General features: G+C 42.4%; 3 protein-coding genes across 5 annotated transcripts; 2 read left to right on the top strand and 1 right to left on the bottom strand.

The window, feature by feature from the left end:
* Positions 1–683: 683 nt before the first annotated feature.
* LOC117412077 (transmembrane reductase CYB561D2) lies at positions 684–3,652 on the bottom strand. The gene is made up of 4 exons (XM_034020059.3): positions 3,313–3,652; positions 2,304–2,674; positions 1,904–1,941; positions 684–1,700 (listed from the first exon to the last, which is right to left on the bottom strand). Exons 2-4 carry the CDS (start codon positions 2,428–2,430, stop codon positions 1,197–1,199), a joined length of 669 nt encoding a protein of 222 aa, XP_033875950.2. The 5' UTR covers positions 2,431–2,674; positions 3,313–3,652; the 3' UTR covers positions 684–1,196.
* A 62-nt stretch (positions 3,653–3,714) lies between these two features.
* On the top strand, positions 3,715–10,102 carry LOC117411895 (GATOR complex protein NPRL2). Of its 3 annotated transcripts, none has more exons than XM_034019725.3 (12): positions 3,715–4,003; positions 4,461–4,617; positions 4,974–5,065; positions 5,240–5,408; positions 5,839–5,947; positions 6,369–6,505; positions 6,733–6,830; positions 7,133–7,169; positions 7,507–7,570; positions 7,837–7,954; positions 8,352–8,494; positions 8,826–10,102. In XM_034019725.3, the coding sequence occupies exons 2-12, from the start codon at positions 4,540–4,542 to the stop codon at positions 8,891–8,893; spliced, it is 1,113 nt and encodes a 370-aa protein (XP_033875616.1). In that variant the 5' UTR covers positions 3,715–4,003; positions 4,461–4,539; the 3' UTR covers positions 8,894–10,102. The 3 variants fall into 3 exon arrangements, with proteins under 3 accessions (XP_033875616.1, XP_033875615.1, XP_033875614.1); XM_034019724.3 differs by having other exon boundaries at positions 3,716–3,988; positions 7,477–7,570; positions 8,826–10,101; XM_034019723.3 differs by having other exon boundaries at positions 3,716–4,003; positions 7,477–7,570; positions 8,826–10,101.
* An 88-nt stretch (positions 10,103–10,190) lies between these two features.
* Positions 10,191–16,032, top strand: LOC117971371 (zinc finger MYND domain-containing protein 10-like). Its single transcript, XM_058999922.1, has 12 exons — positions 10,191–10,473; positions 10,850–10,958; positions 11,125–11,241; positions 11,353–11,406; positions 11,515–11,667; positions 12,119–12,207; positions 12,306–12,406; positions 12,739–12,911; positions 13,713–13,838; positions 14,135–14,256; positions 14,414–14,539; positions 14,973–16,032. Exons 1-12 carry the CDS (start codon positions 10,379–10,381, stop codon positions 15,070–15,072), a joined length of 1,365 nt encoding a protein of 454 aa, XP_058855905.1. The 5' UTR covers positions 10,191–10,378; the 3' UTR covers positions 15,073–16,032.
* Positions 16,033–16,414: the final 382 nt, after the last annotated feature.

The following is a 16,414-nucleotide window of genomic DNA, read 5'->3' as shown; positions in this document are numbered from 1 at the left end:
GTAGGACTGTGTTGTAATCAAGAGTGTGAAAGTAAAACTCCACCAAAAGTGAAGTAAGCAAGTCATGAAATCAACACAACTAATCGCCGTATATCAAGTGTCTGCGAATTTCCCACGCACTTCTAAAGAGGTTGCGTCTCAAGGGGGTTGTTGTAATAATACAAAATATATATGAAAGTGTTCAGAAACCCAAGCATAGCAAGCACTGTTTTTTCAATGGTGTTCTGTTGTCTAACTGGCCATGCAAGTAAATGTAAACGGCACTTTCACGTCACATAACGATTTGTTGGCCAGCCAAACCTGAACACTAAGATGTCAGTGCTGTTAGAATCTAACTCTTAACAGGAAACCAAGAAAAACCGCAAGAACTGAAGCGGCTGTCAAGACCCATTGAGATGAATGCAGCTTTGATAGGAAATGAGAGCCAAGAACTGTCAAATTTATATTGATGAGCAATACTAGAAGAGTTATGTGGGTGAGATTCATAACAAAATCGCATGCTGGTGCTGTGGGGCATATTCAATAAGCTGTTATTTATCCAGGGCACATTTTGCACCACTTAAATAGAAACATTGCCTACAACAAAAATAGCAAGTAGTTTGGTACAAACCCATTCATATTTTTATGTTTTTTACTTAGTTCCTTTTAAAGAATTATGTGGATGAAGGACAACTGGAAAAAAAAATAGTGAAAACTTTTATTTGCTTTTTGAATTTCAACACATATTAGTGACAATGCCTGGAAGAGCTGACAGTTTATTGGCAGTAAAAATACAAATGAAAGTCTGCAAACATTTTAGTTGTTTGATTACTTTTGTTTCTATCTATCCTCACACACATGTATTAAGACACTGTGCAAATCCTGGTAATTGTTAGATATTGCACACACATCATGTTCACCTAGCAGGAAAAAATACTAATGGGCATAATTTTGATCATTTGTAGGCTTAAAAAAAAGAAAGAAAATTCAGTGACAACATTATTCATACAGATATAAACAGTACAATGGGGGGGAGGGGGGTTACAGTTAGGCTTCCCTGAAGTGCATCATTTACTCGAGTACATGTTGGAATGGACGGAGAATAGACTGCTTGGATTTCTGAGGCAGGGTTTAAACCCCTACATGTTATAATCATTGGCTGAGCCCACTGAATAACACGCTGTTATCCTGTGATAGAGCTGACATGCTCTGCTGCTTTAAGTTTGGAAGCGTTTCTTTGTCATGTAGGAGCTGGTGACTTGGTTCATGATGACCAAGGCGCTAAGTATAGGGCACAAGGCAGCCAGGTACCAGCCCAGGCTATGGACAGCAGTAGTAAACCATAAGGAAGACATGCCCAGCAGTAGGCTGGTGCAGCCCAGCAGGTATCCCACCAGTCCTGACGCAGAGTGGTAGCGCTTCAGTTTGGCCAGCGACCAGCCTTTGGCCAGTTTGGGGAAGAGCAGGGAGACCCCACCCAGGGACTGCATCACAGCAAACAGGACAGTCAGCAAGCCAACCAGCCCGTGCCAGGTGGCGAAGTGTGGTTTGTTGTTGAGGTGCTTGTTGTAGAAGATGGCAGCCAATCCCAGCAAGGCGCAGGTAGTGGCCAGGGCCTGCAGGATCCAATGGTAGCGGCCTTTGATCTTGTGGGAGAAGCGCTGAATGGGAGAGCTGTCTGGGGAGAAGAGGAGCAGGGCCTCTGTCATGAAGAAGGAAAACTGGGAAGGGAAAAACGGAAAAATAACAATCCACAGCACATCCATTAATACCCATGTGTTATATAGGTCAAATGAACACAATATAGATGAAAAGGAAAGTCCTGTTATTATAAGTGTAACATGGATAGCAGTGAGTTGTATACTGGAGGCGTGCTGGGGCACAAATGCAGAGGAAGGTGTACACTATTAATTACAGTACTTACAGAGAAGGTCATCAGGAACGGATGCCAAGAAAATAAACCTGAAAAACAGAAGAGGATAAGAGTCTGCTCCCAACACTGGGCTACTGTCTGTAATAAATTAATTAGTTATTACTTTGTAATAATAATAATAATAAAGGGCAGAAGGAACAGTGCAATATTTTCTGACACCAAAGTGGGAATCTCAACTCCTTTGTATTTATAAACCAATCTGAAAGTGCTTAATGTTTGGAGCACAGGATCTCTTTTTAGAGAAATACATTGCAAGATAAATCTTTTGGGTGTTGCAGCTGCTGAAGTATATTAGGGACTGAGGGCGCTTATACAAAGCAAAGTTGGTGAAGTCAGAGGCAAAATACACTACAGTGTGGTTGCACAGAGGAACGTGCAGAGCTGTACTCACTGGTCCCAGGCCTCGCCATTACAGCCAGAAACACTGTGAACCCCACACAGAGCACATGCACGCTCACACCAGCCACTCTGCGCAGGATGCTGTAGAGCTGTGATTCGGAATCCGCGCTCAGTGTCATTCTCCGGGCTGAACCAGCGCCAAGGCGACTCTCTCCTCCTGGTACAACGTTGTTCGCTTTCTCACTTCGTCACGTGTAAGCCCGTGCCCAAGGCTAATCCATTCAGAGGGGCTGTTACTGTCCTCCTTACACAAGGGCACTGTCTGAGCTTCAAGGAGGCAAGAACAGACAGCGGCGAGTTCTAGAACATCAGATCAGGAATGTTCAGTCTCTTGGGCTCATGAGACAACGAACGCAATGGTGCCTGTTGAGAGAAGGGTGCTCATTTCAAACCAAGAGTTTGTGGTACTGAATGTAATGCTACGAATGTTAACGTCATTATTGCTATGCCATTGCACTAGCTAGTACAGCAGCACAATGTTGGCTAACATTACCTGCCTTTGCATTTCTTAAATTGCAGGTAGGTCTACAGTATGCGTAAAACAAAATACCCCCCCCCCCCCCCCCCCCCCCTTTTTTTAGACAGTAACGTCTTACTGAAAGCAAACAGACACGCACGCACGCATCACAGCACAGAAGTTTTTGAACCCACTCTGTCCCACTTGTTTTCAGCTCTTTAAACCCCTCTGGTCCCTCTAGGCACATCACACTGCAATTCTAAACTACACACAAAAAGACAAACAATTGTTTTAAAAAACAAAAGGGAAATTCGATTACGGTAGGTTTAAACCCTTTTGAATGTTAAACTTCCGTATTCCTCCCCAAACGAGTCACTGCATCCACCCTATTAATAACACACCCACACCTTACACAACCACCGCAAATAAAAGAGGATTTTATAATTTGGCAATTGTAGGCGATTGAATGTACAAAATGTACAAGCGCGCATGTTTTTTTAGTAAGAGCATCGACTTGGTTTTTCAAAGACGTGGCTTAACTTACCTATTCAGATGTATTTGTTCCTCTGGTAATCACGCAAACCTCATATTTAACTACATAAATAGTTTTGTTCGTTCGATCAATATTGTTATAAAAGCATAATAACGCAAAGACAACGGGGTCAATCGGTGAATCAAATAATACGTGTTGTAATGTTTATTGCGTGTATGTAATCAAGCTGTCTTGCATTGCACAGGAAACAGTCGTCCCGCCCAGACAGTAGAGGGGAGCTATCAATCAGAGGTCTATTCCCGCCCTATCTATATTCTGCACTAATGCAGAGATACCATTTTAATCAATCAAATCAATGCCAAACAAGCCACCCCCATTCCCGTCCCGTGGGTTCATTTTAGAAGCCAATGAATTTCTATCCTCTCTCTTCTCCCCACCAACCCCCCACGCTTTCAATGACACGTCACAGGGCAATGCTTCCTGTTGCCACACGTGATGTAGTCAATTTAAGATTTTGAGAAAGAGGTTCCGGGCTTGTAATTGTCTGTATTTGTTTTTGTAGAAAGTCAGTTTAAAACTAACATTAGAAATATTGCGGCGTTTCAAGGTTTAGTTTCGTGTAATTTCCATTGAGGTTTGAATACCGTAATGCGTCTTTTTGTAGAAGAAAGGAGAAACGCTACCCTTCACAGCATAAATGCTCGGAGCTGAAACAAGACAGATACTGGTAAATAAATAAAGGGTATGTGTTATATAACAGCAGTGCCCGTAGTTAACTACCTTTAAAACAACCAATGTCGATGTATGTTTACTTGCGATAATGACCAAACAGATGTTGAGTACTGAGTCATAAATAGTCTATAGTCGCTATTATTATTAATTCCCCCGCTACGCCAGCATTCATCATGGCAAACTCACGCAGTGCTACCCCGGTGTGTTACTGTACCCCTTGCTATGGCTTAGGTCATGGCGAGCTGCTAACCCATTAAGTACCAAATCATTTTTATTTTGAGAAAAAAAAAAAAACAACACAAGCTGTATTTATGTAATTTGATACATTACATTTAGACGTAACGTTAACGGAATGCTCCATAACAAAGTAGCGTGTCCTCCAATGAGGGCACTGGCTGTAAATGGTTTAAACTGATAGCGGTTCCTAACCCTGAGCTTGAACCTAACCCTTTACACGCTCTATTCAGTAACTTTCCCCGGTGTGAGGAGGAGCATGATGTAACCGGAAACACTCTGCCCCAGTGAAGACGCACCCCCGGCTCAGGCATGGGCAGTAACAGCCGCATCGAGTGTATCTTCTTCAGTGAGTTCCACCCGACCCTGGGACCAAAGATCACCTACCAAGTGAGTGAGCAGCCATCCCGGTACTGGATACAGTTAACCAGTATGAGATGGCACGTTTTTATAGGGCTGAAAATGTGAGATTGTTTTCTCCTAATTGCTTTAAAATGGCCCTTTCATGATGAATGTCCCTTGGAACAGGATTCTTGGATTCATGTGTACATGCCCCGTATGCATACCGAGTCGAGTCACACTTACATTCAGCTTTATGTTGAGAAATGCTCCTGTTTCAAGTTTATAAGTTGAATGATAGGCTGAGCTGTTGAAGGTTTACAGAGTGTTCTTTGCACATTAATCTGCACTCTCTGTGCTTCTAATTGCTGTACTGTGTTCTAACCAGCTTGCTTTCTTTGTTCCAGGTCCCAGAGGAGTACATTTCCAGAGAGCTGTTCGATACTGTCCAGGTTTACATCATCACAAAGCCCGAACTGCAGAACAAACTCATTACAGTGTGAGCAGAAGCAGCAGCATCCCCTCCTCTTTCTTATCCTTGAGGCAAAGGGAGGGATTGTTTGTTTGTTTGTTTGTTTGTTTTATCCATGTTAAAGCTAGCTGTACCTATAGTTTATGACTGCATTCCCTGTTAATGACTTGATTAGCCGTCTCTCTCTTGTGATTGGTGCAGCACGGCGATGGAAAAGAAGCTGATTGGCTGTCCGGTGTGCATCGAGCACAAGAAGTACAGCCGCAATGCTCTGTTGTTTAACCTGGGCTTCGTGTGCGACGCTCGTGCCAAAACCTGCGCCCTGGAGCCTATCGTCAAGAAACTATCTGGATACCTGACAACACTAGAGGTGACCGTCCATACTCCTGCACACTCCACGAAGCTTCACACAGTCTCCCCTCAGGGCGATAGGGCATTAGGGAGCTGTTGACGCAGTCAACATTTTCAATCTGTTAACGCCAAGTTGCACAAATATGCTTTTTGTCTGTTTTACATGACTTTTGCACATGGGAGGAAAAAGTGTTGCTTCCATTTTTACAGCGATGCATCACTGTAAAAATTAGTATTGGCTGGGGAAGAGAAACATGATAAAAGTGCATTTTCAAAAAGGGTGGTCCACGTGTACACAGGACAGTTGTATTTCAGAGAATCACATCTGAGTTTAGGAGATGTTTGATTCGTCAGTTCACTTGTTTGGTTCGGATTGCCCTGCATTATGATTTTTTTTTTTTTAGTGGCATGTATGTAATGGGAGTGTTGGCTCTTTGCTTGTCTTCCAGCTGGAGAGCGGATTCATTTCCAATGAAGAGAGCAAGCAGAAGCTGGTGCCAATCATGTCCACACTGCTGGAGGAGCTGAATGCCAAAGGGGAGTGCACCTTACCCATCGGTAATACAGGCTCTCTGTATAGCAGCCTCCTGATTGTAAACTAACATGGTGTCAATCTCATGGGTACACCTTCCCTGGGAACCTTTCTCTGTGATTTTAAATTTTTTTTTTTCTCCAACTTAAGTCCCAATTATGATGCAAAGGCACATTTTATGTGAGGAATATAAGTATAATATAAATCTAGCAAGAGACCATGTAGTTGCAGGAAGGCACAGTTAGATTATTATGAACGCTGTCATTCTAGATGCATTAAAAACAAGTAATAATTTGCCTGTGCACTTGCTTTAAAATAGGGACTCTATTCATGGTTTTGTTATGGTTGCTGCTAATGTCAAGACTGGATCGGTCAATCTGGTCTAAAACCAGGCTGATGGTGACCAGCAGTGCCAAGGTTGTAGGTTTTTACCCCTGTGTGCTGCAGACGAGTCCAACACCATCCATGTGAAGCTGATTGATCAGCGGAAGGACCCTCTGATCGTGCAGGAGTATGACGTGCCTGTCTTCACTGAGTGCAAGGATGAGTTCTTCAGATCACAGTGGGACCTCACCACACAGCAGGTATGCGCACACACACACACACACACAACGGGGGTTTGAAATCTATATAGCCTGGTATTGTAGCCAGTTTGGTTCTGTTGCTTTTCATAAAGCTAACAGCACCCCACATGTTGGGGGGGGGGGGGGGGGAGTCCATGATCTAAAGGTTAACGCTATAGGATAGTATTTTCTGTATCTACTGTATATTACTGTCTGCGACCCATGTCTTTCTCTCTATATTACTTCAGATCCTGGCCTATATTGATGGGTTCCGTCACATTCAGAAGATCTCAGCTGAAGCGGATGTGGAGCTGAATCTAGTTCGAATCGCTGTGCAGAACTTACTGTACGTAGACTTTATTCATGTCCCTGTCTAGTGAAAGTGAATACCTAAAACTGTTTTCTCTGATAACATGACAATCCCAAAGAGCTTATGACGAAATGATACACATAATAGACCAATGGAACTTTAATTGCACTTTGTTTTCTTTTTAATCATTCTTCTCAAATGCTCTGTGTTCAATTGTAAGATGTGGGAATTAATGTATATTTGAATGTTCTTTTGTACAGCAGCTGGATGACGCATTTAAACAGAAATGATTTTTTTTTTTTTTAGACTTGCTTTTAATTTTTAAATTCTGACTCTAGGTACTATGGAGTTGTGACCTTAGTCTCTATCTTTCAAGTAAGCATTTTCATTTTAATAGTTGTGATTGATAGATAGATAGATAGATAGATAGATAGATATTTTCAGAATTAAGTAAATATTTCTGTGAAGCACAAGAATAGACTTTTTAATTTATGGATGATAGAAACCATTCACTGTTGCTTCAGTATTCGCCCATTCTACTTCAATTATAGGTACAGTATAATGTCCAACAAACATGGACTACTTTGTATAGCTATTTGTAGAGTTCAGATTTACACTGCTGTATCAATGTGCCACAGCTGTGCTTTGGGGAACAGTGATATTGAATTGTATCTGTTTTCAGTATTCAAATGTGTACTGCACCACCCCCAAGGTCCAGAATCTCATAGATAACAAGTCCGTTCAGGAGGAGTGTCTGCTCTACGTCACAAAGCCAGGTAAAGGCAACATGACTGAGGTCAAGAGGACTACCTGTTGAAGGAGAGTTGGGGCTGTGTTACTCTGAGGTATAGAGGGGTAACGATTAAGTGAGGATTAGGGGCTCGGTTACAGGTTTAGATGGGTGCAGAGTGGGAGTTGAACTGAGACGTAAAGGGTAATGTATTGTTTAAGGGGAATCGGAAGCAGAAAAGTATTGTATTAATGAAGGGGTCCGCCCAGTCATTCCGTGTGTAAATGTGTCTGTGTGCCTGTCTGTGGGCAGGTCAGAAGCGTGCCAGCCTGCGAGATGTGTTCCAGCTCTACTGTGGACTGAGCCCTGGCACCACCGTGAGAGATCTGTGCTCCAGATACGCTCAGCAGCTCCACAGAGTCGACGAGAGGTCAGTGTCCACACAGGGCACAATTCAAATCGCTTTTAAAAGGGGGGAGGGGAGAAACAAAAAAGAAAAGAAAAAAAAGTTCATGTAACAAACCCAGGGCATGCACATCCATTTTTATTGTGATGTATTACTGATTATGCGTTGAACAGGTAAGAAGTGCTCCACATTTGCATCTCTTTTTGTGCTTGTGTTTTTAAAATGCTGTTTCTCTGCTGAATGTAAATTGAATTGGGCCTGTTGTCCTGTTTCTGACGCAGTAGATGCGTTCAATAAGCATTTATTCCCGTGCATAGTTTGCAGCTGCTTAGAAGAAAACAAACAAGCGCTGGAGCAGATACCTGGCAAATGTCTGTCCCAACAGCAAGGCAGCCTGTAAGGGTTGGCACTGTCTCTACAGGAAGCTGATCCAGTTTGGGTTGATGAAAGGGTTCATCCGACGGCTACAGAAATACCCCGTGAAGGCGACCCGCGGCGATAGAAGCCGCCCGCCCCGGCTCTACACTGGTTGCCATAGCTACGATGAGATCTGCTGCAAAACAGGTACCAGATCCAGTTACGAATGTGCTGGTTTGCTTCGCAATATCTGTTCTGATCCCAGAACTAGTTGGTTCTTTTTAAAAGGTTGAATGTGGCATCGATTCCACACAGTAGGTGGAGCAGCTTGCAGCAGGTGGAGGTGGAGATGAGACTCCCGTTCTGAACAGCATGACCCATTCCAGCTTTTACACCTGCGCTTTATTTGATTGGACCTCTCTGGTGCATCTGATTAAGCTCGGAGTAAAACCTGGAATGGCTCAGACACTGCTATGCAACGGGAGTCTTTGTTTTGGATTCCCTGTCTGACTGCTTGCTTGTCTCCCTTTTCCTGCAGGAATGAGCTACAGAGAGCTGGACGAGCGGCTGGAGAACGATCCCAACATAATCGTGTGCTGGAAATGAATTCGCTGGGGGCAGTCAGCTGGGAAGAGACAGGCTGGGTCAAGCCAAGGCAGCAGAGAGATAAAGAGGGATCAGAAACACCCGGAAATCAAAGTGAATGCACATGCCAGTATCATAATGAAGGATTTGCTGTGCACTGGGATGAAAGAACCACAGTTTTTGAAACTAATCCAAGCAGGGAATTTGTGTTTTCATTGAAACAGAAGGAATCATTACACAATACTGGCTGCAGCTGTATTAAAATCATGCAAAAAAAATAAAAGCTTGTGTTGGTTAGTAAAATATGTTATTTTATATAATGCATCCGAGGTGACTTACCCTACAACCAACTGCACTCTCTGCTGCAATAGGTTGTGTCAGCTCTGTGTCATTCTGCATAGCTGTAGAGACTGTGTGTAAAATGTGGTGTTCTTTTTTCCAAAAGGGGGAAACAAAACTTAATGTTTTATAATTTAAAAATGACTTTTCATTTTGAATGTGTTCTTCAAACACTGGAATCCATGCAGAGTTTACATTCAGTCCCATGCTTCATGCACAGGAATCCTGGTGTCGCACATGATCTGTATTCATTTTTTTTAGCAGACGTCCTTAGCCAGGGTGACTTACAATTGTTACAGATATCACATTATTTTTACATACAATTACCCATTTATGCAGTTGGGTTTTTACTGGAGCAATCTAGGTAAAGTACCTTGCTCAAGGGTACAGCAGCAGTGTCCCCCACCTGGGATTGAACCCACGACCCTCCGGTCAAAAGTCCAGAGCCCTAACCACTACTCCACACTGCGTATCGTCTGATCTTTTGTATTGAGCTGACAATTACAGAAAATATAACAGTAATATGTTATAAGGGTTATAGTAATAATATAAGGGTTCTTGGTACCCGTTTTAAATGGTGTGGTTGTGTAAATGAATTGTGTTAGAAATACGACGGCTTACCTACTAGCTTTTGAAATCGATTGTTATTTTTTCTCTGTTCTTAAAATGAAATACAATACAATGAACTACTGAACTGTATGCTACAATACCTGTAACATTGTTACCATGGCAGAATAGTAATACTGTTTAATATAACGTGTCACAGAAATCTAACGTGTAAAATATTATTACACCATGATATACCATGATGATATAAAGTAGCCCATACATTGTACTGGTTCAGATTGTTTTCCTAATAAAATGTTTCCAGTGTAATTGATTTGTTTAACTACATAAGGCGCACACAGTTATATTAAAAGTTTGACTGATTAAAAAAAAAAAAAAAAAAAAAAAAAAAAAAAAAAACGTTATACAGTATAGGAAAAAAAGTATTCGGGTTTATAAAGAAAACGGTTGTACTGCGCCTGCGTATGTTTGTGGTTGCCACGGTGACGACGGCGGGCTCAGTGGAGGGAGCAGGTTTGACAGCAGCACAGGAGAAAGACCCAGGCCATAGAGCAGCACCCATCATACATACCACCGCCGCTCATCAACACAGACGTGGCGATGGAGAGTGCAACGGCAGTGCTGTTCCCCGGAGAATCTGAGGGGTACGTCCAGAGTTTGGAAACTTACCCACTCAAAGAAATTGGAAGCGCCCGGTAAGCTGGCTGATATTTTATATTAAACATTATTAAACATTTTCCAGGTATTGTACCATTCTTTTGTTAGTACGAAAATATCTACCAACTTAAGTTACCGTACGGTGCCGTACACTTTAGTATAGTACCTAAAATAAGTGTATGTAAAAAGTACATTATTTTACAACAATGTCTTCTAAAAGGTGCTTGATTAAAACTAACTTTTTTACATGTTTCAACAGTTAAACGTGTTCTCACGTATGATTTTCACCCAGAGTGATTTGATTTAAATAAAAATAAAATAAATAAAAACCTGCCTACAGTTCCAGTTCCAGTCTGAGGTTTTCTATTGCTCAGAATTTAGTATGTGTTTCACTCGTCGCTGTGCATTGTGCAGATGGTTCAGACAGCACGAATACATCGAGAAGCTGAACATGCAGGCTATCCTGAACGCTACTGCCAGCCAGGATGAGTTTGTGAAGGAGCACCTCATCTCCTACAGCAAGGTACAGATCAGCTGATCCGACAAGTCAAGCAAAAGTGCCTTTATTATTATTATTATTATTATTATTATTATTATTATTATTATTATTATTATTATGATCCCGCTCTGTATGGGTTTTATTAGATGACTCAATGTAATGTTATTTTATTTCTGTTCTTGTTTTACAGATCCCCACTCTGATTTATGAAGTGATCTCTGTAGAAATTTGGAAACATAAAGTGTTCCCAATCTTATGTCAATTGCAGGACTTCAACCCTAAAAGCACCTTCCCTATATACATGGTGGTGAGTCAGCTGCACTGTGCAGCTGTGCTGATATATTAAATCCACAGATGAATTTAGATTATACCCATGCAGTCCTATCCTCATTGTGTTTTTTTTTCAATGGATTAACAGATTCATCATGAAGCCACCATTATCAACCTCCTAGAGACTGTCCTGTTCCACAAGGTATGCGTTCTGCTCTCTGTTGAAACTTCTCCTGCGGCTGGTACCAGAAGGTACCAATGGGATCGAGTGGTGTCGGGTTGAAACGCTAAGCTCTGTTTGTGATGGCAGGAGTCCTGCGAGGCTGCAGAGGAGGCTGTTCTGGATCTCCTCGATTACTGTCTTCGGAAAGTCACCTGTCTGGCCGCTCAAACTGTGACTGGGGAGACGCCGACCCAGGACAAACTGACCCAGAGTGACCACTCGGACACAGCCACACTGCAGGTGAGACACCGCAGGAGGGAAGGGGGTTGTTTCTACACAGTTCCAAACATGACCCATTCAAATGGTACCCACATGCAATACAATGCAAGTCACAAAGTCGAAAGTCATTTAAAGTGCTGGTTTTGTAATAATACCTTGAATCTGCGTTGCTGGAAAATGCTGTGAATAAGGGCTATGACCTGCAACGCTCTTTCAGAACCTAAGAGATCAGGAAAGGGATTACCGAACATAACTACATTTCAAGTTTTACATTTGAGGCTCACTTCAGCAAAAGCATTGAATTGGTCCATGACATTTCCTGTTCGAATGCAGTATTTCCTCGGTTCGGGGTGCAGTTGTGTTTTGTGCCGCACAACGCTGGGTTGGCCTGTAATAAACTTTATAAGGAAAGAGTTGTTTTTAAAAATCCTTTTCAACACGCTTCAATGTTGTTGTTTTTTTTTTTTATCAGGATCTTCAGGAACAGAGCACAGCACTCGAGTTTGATGTATCACTAAAGGCCCTCTCCATCCTGCGCTACATCACTGATCACATAGACAGGTAGGTTGTTCTTGTGGATTGCCTATTCGGCTGGGTTGGGTTCTGTTACAAGTCGCTCTTTAGCCCCTAGCATCATGGCTCCTTGTTCTTCATTGCAGTTTAACTCTGAGCACCCTAACCAGGATGCTGAACACACACAACCTGCCCTGTGTGCTGGTGCAGTTAGTGGAGCACTGCCCCTGGAGCCGACGCACTAAAGGTATGCGCTAATAAACTGGATTACTCTATGGTGGAAAAGAGCCAGCACATCTAGTTATGGTGAGGCAGCAGCTGCAAACCCTGTGGTAACCGTAGCATCCTGTGCTTGTCACCTGCAGCACAATACCCAGCATTCTGAGTGACTGATAAGAGTCATTAAGGCCAGTTACAAACAATTGTCAAGAGTATACAATGCATTGTAACAGCGTATTACACTGAAACAGTATATTAGTTACACTTAAAAAGAGGGCCCAGTCTTACTGGTTCTTGGCAAACTAACAGCATTGCCCCGCTGCCTGCACCGCTGTGCTGACAGGTGTATTCCCCCCGCAGGTCAGTTAGAGAAGTACATGGATGGGAAGTGGTACCAGGTCCCCAAAGTGGACCAGCTGAAGATGACTAAGCTGGACGGCCAGGTGTGGATCTGTCTGCTCAACCTGCTGCTGAGACCGGAGTGCCAGCAGAAGTATGACTTCAACGACTTCAACAAGGGCCAGCTATTAAAGGTGCAATCCAAAAAATACACCCCTGTACCCCAGCGCTTGAGTGCGAAGGGATTCTGTCAGAATGTGCTTGTGTTGAGGAAGTTATATCAAAGTGGTTATTTTAATGCTTGGAATACATTTTTATAGAGGAAAAGAGTGATTTTTTTAAATCTGTTTTTGCCCAACAATTCTGTAACCAAAATAAATTTACATAAGGAAAGCTATTAGGAAGGATATATATATATATATATATATATATATATATATATATATATATATATATATATATATATATATATATATATTGGCAGGATATTTTGTATTCAATTTGGAGATTTTAATCTGGATTCATTTATTGTTAGTGTGGCCCTCAATGGTGAACAAGCTAATTTCCAGATGGCTAATTGTAATCCGCTGGCAGGACTTTTTTCTTCTTCTGAATAAAACATCCTGCAGAGTTGTGTACAATAGTGTACAAGGAACAAATACCTATAGAAAGAAGGCCAGCAAAACTCTGGTACTATCTGGAAAATGTAATATATTTTGGGATGCCATTGTGATACCAGTGTATTTCCCTGGAGAAACAGTAGAGGGATCTTTAGCAGACAGCAATTACAAACAGCGGTAGCATTACTGCTACAGCAGCTCTCTGGTGCTACCACTGCAGCTGTCCTTGTTCTTCCATTGCCCCTTTGTAGTGCATTGGTTTTGTAATGTCGCTGCACTGCTGTTGAAGATGGTTGGGTAGGGGATGCAGTGCTATTCCAAGAGGCTTGTTTGTCACTTGATACTTGCTTGTTTTCTTTGTTCTTTTATCTGCAGCTGCGAGGCTTCCTCACAGAAGTCCTGATCGACCAGCTGCCCAACCTGGGCGAGTTACAACGCTTCCTCAGCCACCTGTCTGTGACTGATCCCGCTCCTCCAAAGAGGGACCTCATTTTGGAGCAGGTTGGATCTCAGACTTTAATCCAGGACACCGTGTTTAACACCAGTCAAATCAGTATGACGACTTTGCAGGGCAAAATGACCTGACACAAGGGTTTTTAATGTGGCAGAGAAATAGATTGAGGGTAAACCAGTGGGTAGACTCAGTCTGCTTTAGTTCAGATCAAACTCAGCCGGTAAGTTTGACAGAAAGTCTTTTAATCCCCCTTAGTCAAGAAGCCTAGATACTGCATAGAACCCCTCTCTGCTGGATGGACAGAAGTCCACCTTCCCATTTTTTTTTTGTAACTATTTATTAGATCCCTGAGATTATGGACAACATTCTGAAGGAGAATTCCGGTAAATGGAAAGCGATCGCTAAGTACCAGGTGAAGCAAGCATTCGACCCTTGTGATGAGGACCTGCAGCAGCATGCACGCAGGTAAGCTAGATAGCCTTATTGTTGGTGCCACACAGACATGTAGGCACAGCCTCGCTCTTAGTGTACACTGAAGCACTGCAACAATGTGTTCTTGGTGCCGCTGCTCGATGCCCGGTGTGTTCTCCCTGGTCCCACCCTAATCTCTGGCTCTCCTCAGACTGGCACAGACCTACAACCTGGATGTGATGGAAAACCTGATCCCAGAGAAACCCAAGTGTGGCTTCTGTGGTTCGGAGGCGTCTAAGCGCTGCTCCCGCTGCCAGGGCGAGTGGTACTGCCGCCGGTAAGAGACACTGACACACACCCAGCACCCTCTTTAAAAAACAAACAAACAAGGGATAAGCCTTGATGGGCTGACAGGCCTCTTCTTTTTTCTTTTACCTAGTATAAGAAACAAGGTTAAGCTACATAGGCAGAAAATCTGAGAAGAAAAATTGTTTGATCAGTCGACTTTTTGACTGTATAGAATTTTTCAAGCGTTGCCGAAGTGAGCATGTTTATCTTAATTGAGGGTTTTCTTTGTTCTTTTCAAAATCTTAAATCTGGGTCCACATTTCACGTAGCTGTGTAGTTTTCTAAAGTGTAGCGACCCAGCGCCTGTGTACAAAATGTGCTGTCTCCTGCATGAAAGTGCTTCGGTGATTGACTAGCAATGACAGTTTTATTTTGTGAATGGGATTGAGACTGTCCGGCTGACTTGTTTTATTTCCCCACAGGGAATGTCAAGTCAAACACTGGCAGAAGCACAAGAAAGCATGTGAGCTAATGGCTGAAACTGTGAGTAAACTCCAGGGGGACTTGAAGATCGAAGCATAGAAAACCAGCAAAACAGCACAGAACAAGCAACTGGGAACTGATGCACCATCCCTGCTTATAGGAGCGGGGAGACTCATCTTCAGAAACTACACACATTAAATAAGAACATGAGATTCCCATCCTAGTCTGGAATGGGGAAGGTATACTTGAACTGCAGCAGTTTGTGCAGAACTGGATTGCAATTTGCAACTTGCAACTTCATTCCCAGCTCTTCCAGCAGGGGTCACTCTTGGACAGAGGGATTTCTTTGGTGCTGTGATGGGATTGTCATCCTGATCTGATCCATGTAACCGTTAGCAGAGTTTGAACAAGTCCAATTTAACAACGTAAACAGCAAAAGAAAGAGAGGAAGCCCCAAGGTCCAGCAGCTGTTTTGTACACATTTATGTAATTTGTAAACTAGTAAAAATATATATAGTTAAAATAAGCCTGGTATTGTGTTTTTAAATCTCTGTCTCTTATCGTTCAAGTGACGTTGTTTATTTAGGAGTTGAATTGTGACTTAACACAATTCAATGCCTATCAGTTACAACTCCTACACTTCCAGCAGGACCCGCCAGTGAATGCAGTAGCTGCATGTTCCATGTCTACTCAACTGACGGATTGTCCTAATTCCATAATCCAACAAAGTACTGCAAAGGAAAATCTGTTTCCAATGGGATGTAATTCCAAGCCTCTAAAAAAATGTGCCAAAGAATAAACGTGAAACAGACACAGAATTCGTATCTACTATCATGCATTTCCAAGGATCCCTCCTCCTGTGGATGGTAACAAGATGTTGTGTTTTTCCTTGTGTGTGGAAACTGCTGTTGCTAGCTGACGTCACAGCCAGTCGACAATAGCTTTTCCCTGGAATCCTTACCGGTGTCCCGAGTCTCATGGAGATGTTAGCTGGCAGACAGGGTTCCAGTAGTGTGTATGCTTTCTGTATATCGTTTACATTAAATGAGAAAGCATTTAAGATTGCGCCCCAGGCCTTTAAACAAATAGGCTTATTGCTACTGGTAATATAGGGCGATTATAAAAGGTTATGCATTAACAGCTTTGTTATGGCTACCATAGCTCTCAAGTAGGCTTTTTTTCTAAAAGTGAAAAAGAATACTAGAAAGAAAAGATTTAGACAAGCGCTGTTCTAGATACCTGTTTGCATCACATCTCTTCAGCAGATCGGATAGGAGGCAGGGTGGAGGCGTGTAACTATATATATATATATATATATATATATATATATATATATATATATATATATATATATATTAGTTCTGCTTTTGCTCTCGAGAATTTACAATAGGTGAATGTTTCCCCTGCTGTCATCAAAAATAACAGACTTTGAACTGAAAAC

This window comes from Acipenser ruthenus, chromosome 25 (genome assembly GCF_902713425.1).
Source record: "Acipenser ruthenus chromosome 25, fAciRut3.2 maternal haplotype, whole genome shotgun sequence".
NCBI classification, from domain to species: domain Eukaryota; kingdom Metazoa; phylum Chordata; class Actinopteri; order Acipenseriformes; family Acipenseridae; genus Acipenser; species Acipenser ruthenus.
This window is presented reverse-complemented; position numbering and strand designations above follow the sequence as displayed.

What these genes read in the sequence shown, in the direction of transcription:
- LOC117412077 (XM_034020059.3), bottom strand. Translation starts at nt 2,430, where the DNA reads ATGACACTGAGCGCGGATTCCGAATCACAGCTCTACAGCATCCTGCGC. An exon ending in AATGGCGAGGCCTGGGACCA is followed by an intron (nt 1,942 to 2,303) that starts GTGAGTACAGCT and finishes TCTGTTTTTCAG; the next exon opens with GTTTATTTTCTTGGCATCCG. An exon ending in CGTTCCTGATGACCTTCTCT is followed by an intron (nt 1,701 to 1,903) that starts GTAAGTACTGTA and finishes TTCCCTTCCCAG; the next exon opens with TTTTCCTTCTTCATGACAGA.
- LOC117411895 (XM_034019724.3), top strand. Translation starts at nt 4,540, where the DNA reads ATGGGCAGTAACAGCCGCATCGAGTGTATCTTCTTCAGTGAGTTCCAC. An exon ending in GGAGTGCACCTTACCCATCG is followed by an intron (nt 5,948 to 6,368) that starts GTAATACAGGCT and finishes TGTGTGCTGCAG; the next exon opens with ACGAGTCCAACACCATCCAT. An exon ending in GGGACCTCACCACACAGCAG is followed by an intron (nt 6,506 to 6,732) that starts GTATGCGCACAC and finishes ATATTACTTCAG; the next exon opens with ATCCTGGCCTATATTGATGG.
- LOC117971371 (XM_058999922.1), top strand. Translation starts at nt 10,379, where the DNA reads ATGGAGAGTGCAACGGCAGTGCTGTTCCCCGGAGAATCTGAGGGGTAC. An exon ending in ATCACTGATCACATAGACAG is followed by an intron (nt 12,208 to 12,305) that starts GTAGGTTGTTCT and finishes TCTTCATTGCAG; the next exon opens with TTTAACTCTGAGCACCCTAA. An exon ending in CTGCAGCAGCATGCACGCAG is followed by an intron (nt 14,257 to 14,413) that starts GTAAGCTAGATA and finishes GGCTCTCCTCAG; the next exon opens with ACTGGCACAGACCTACAACC.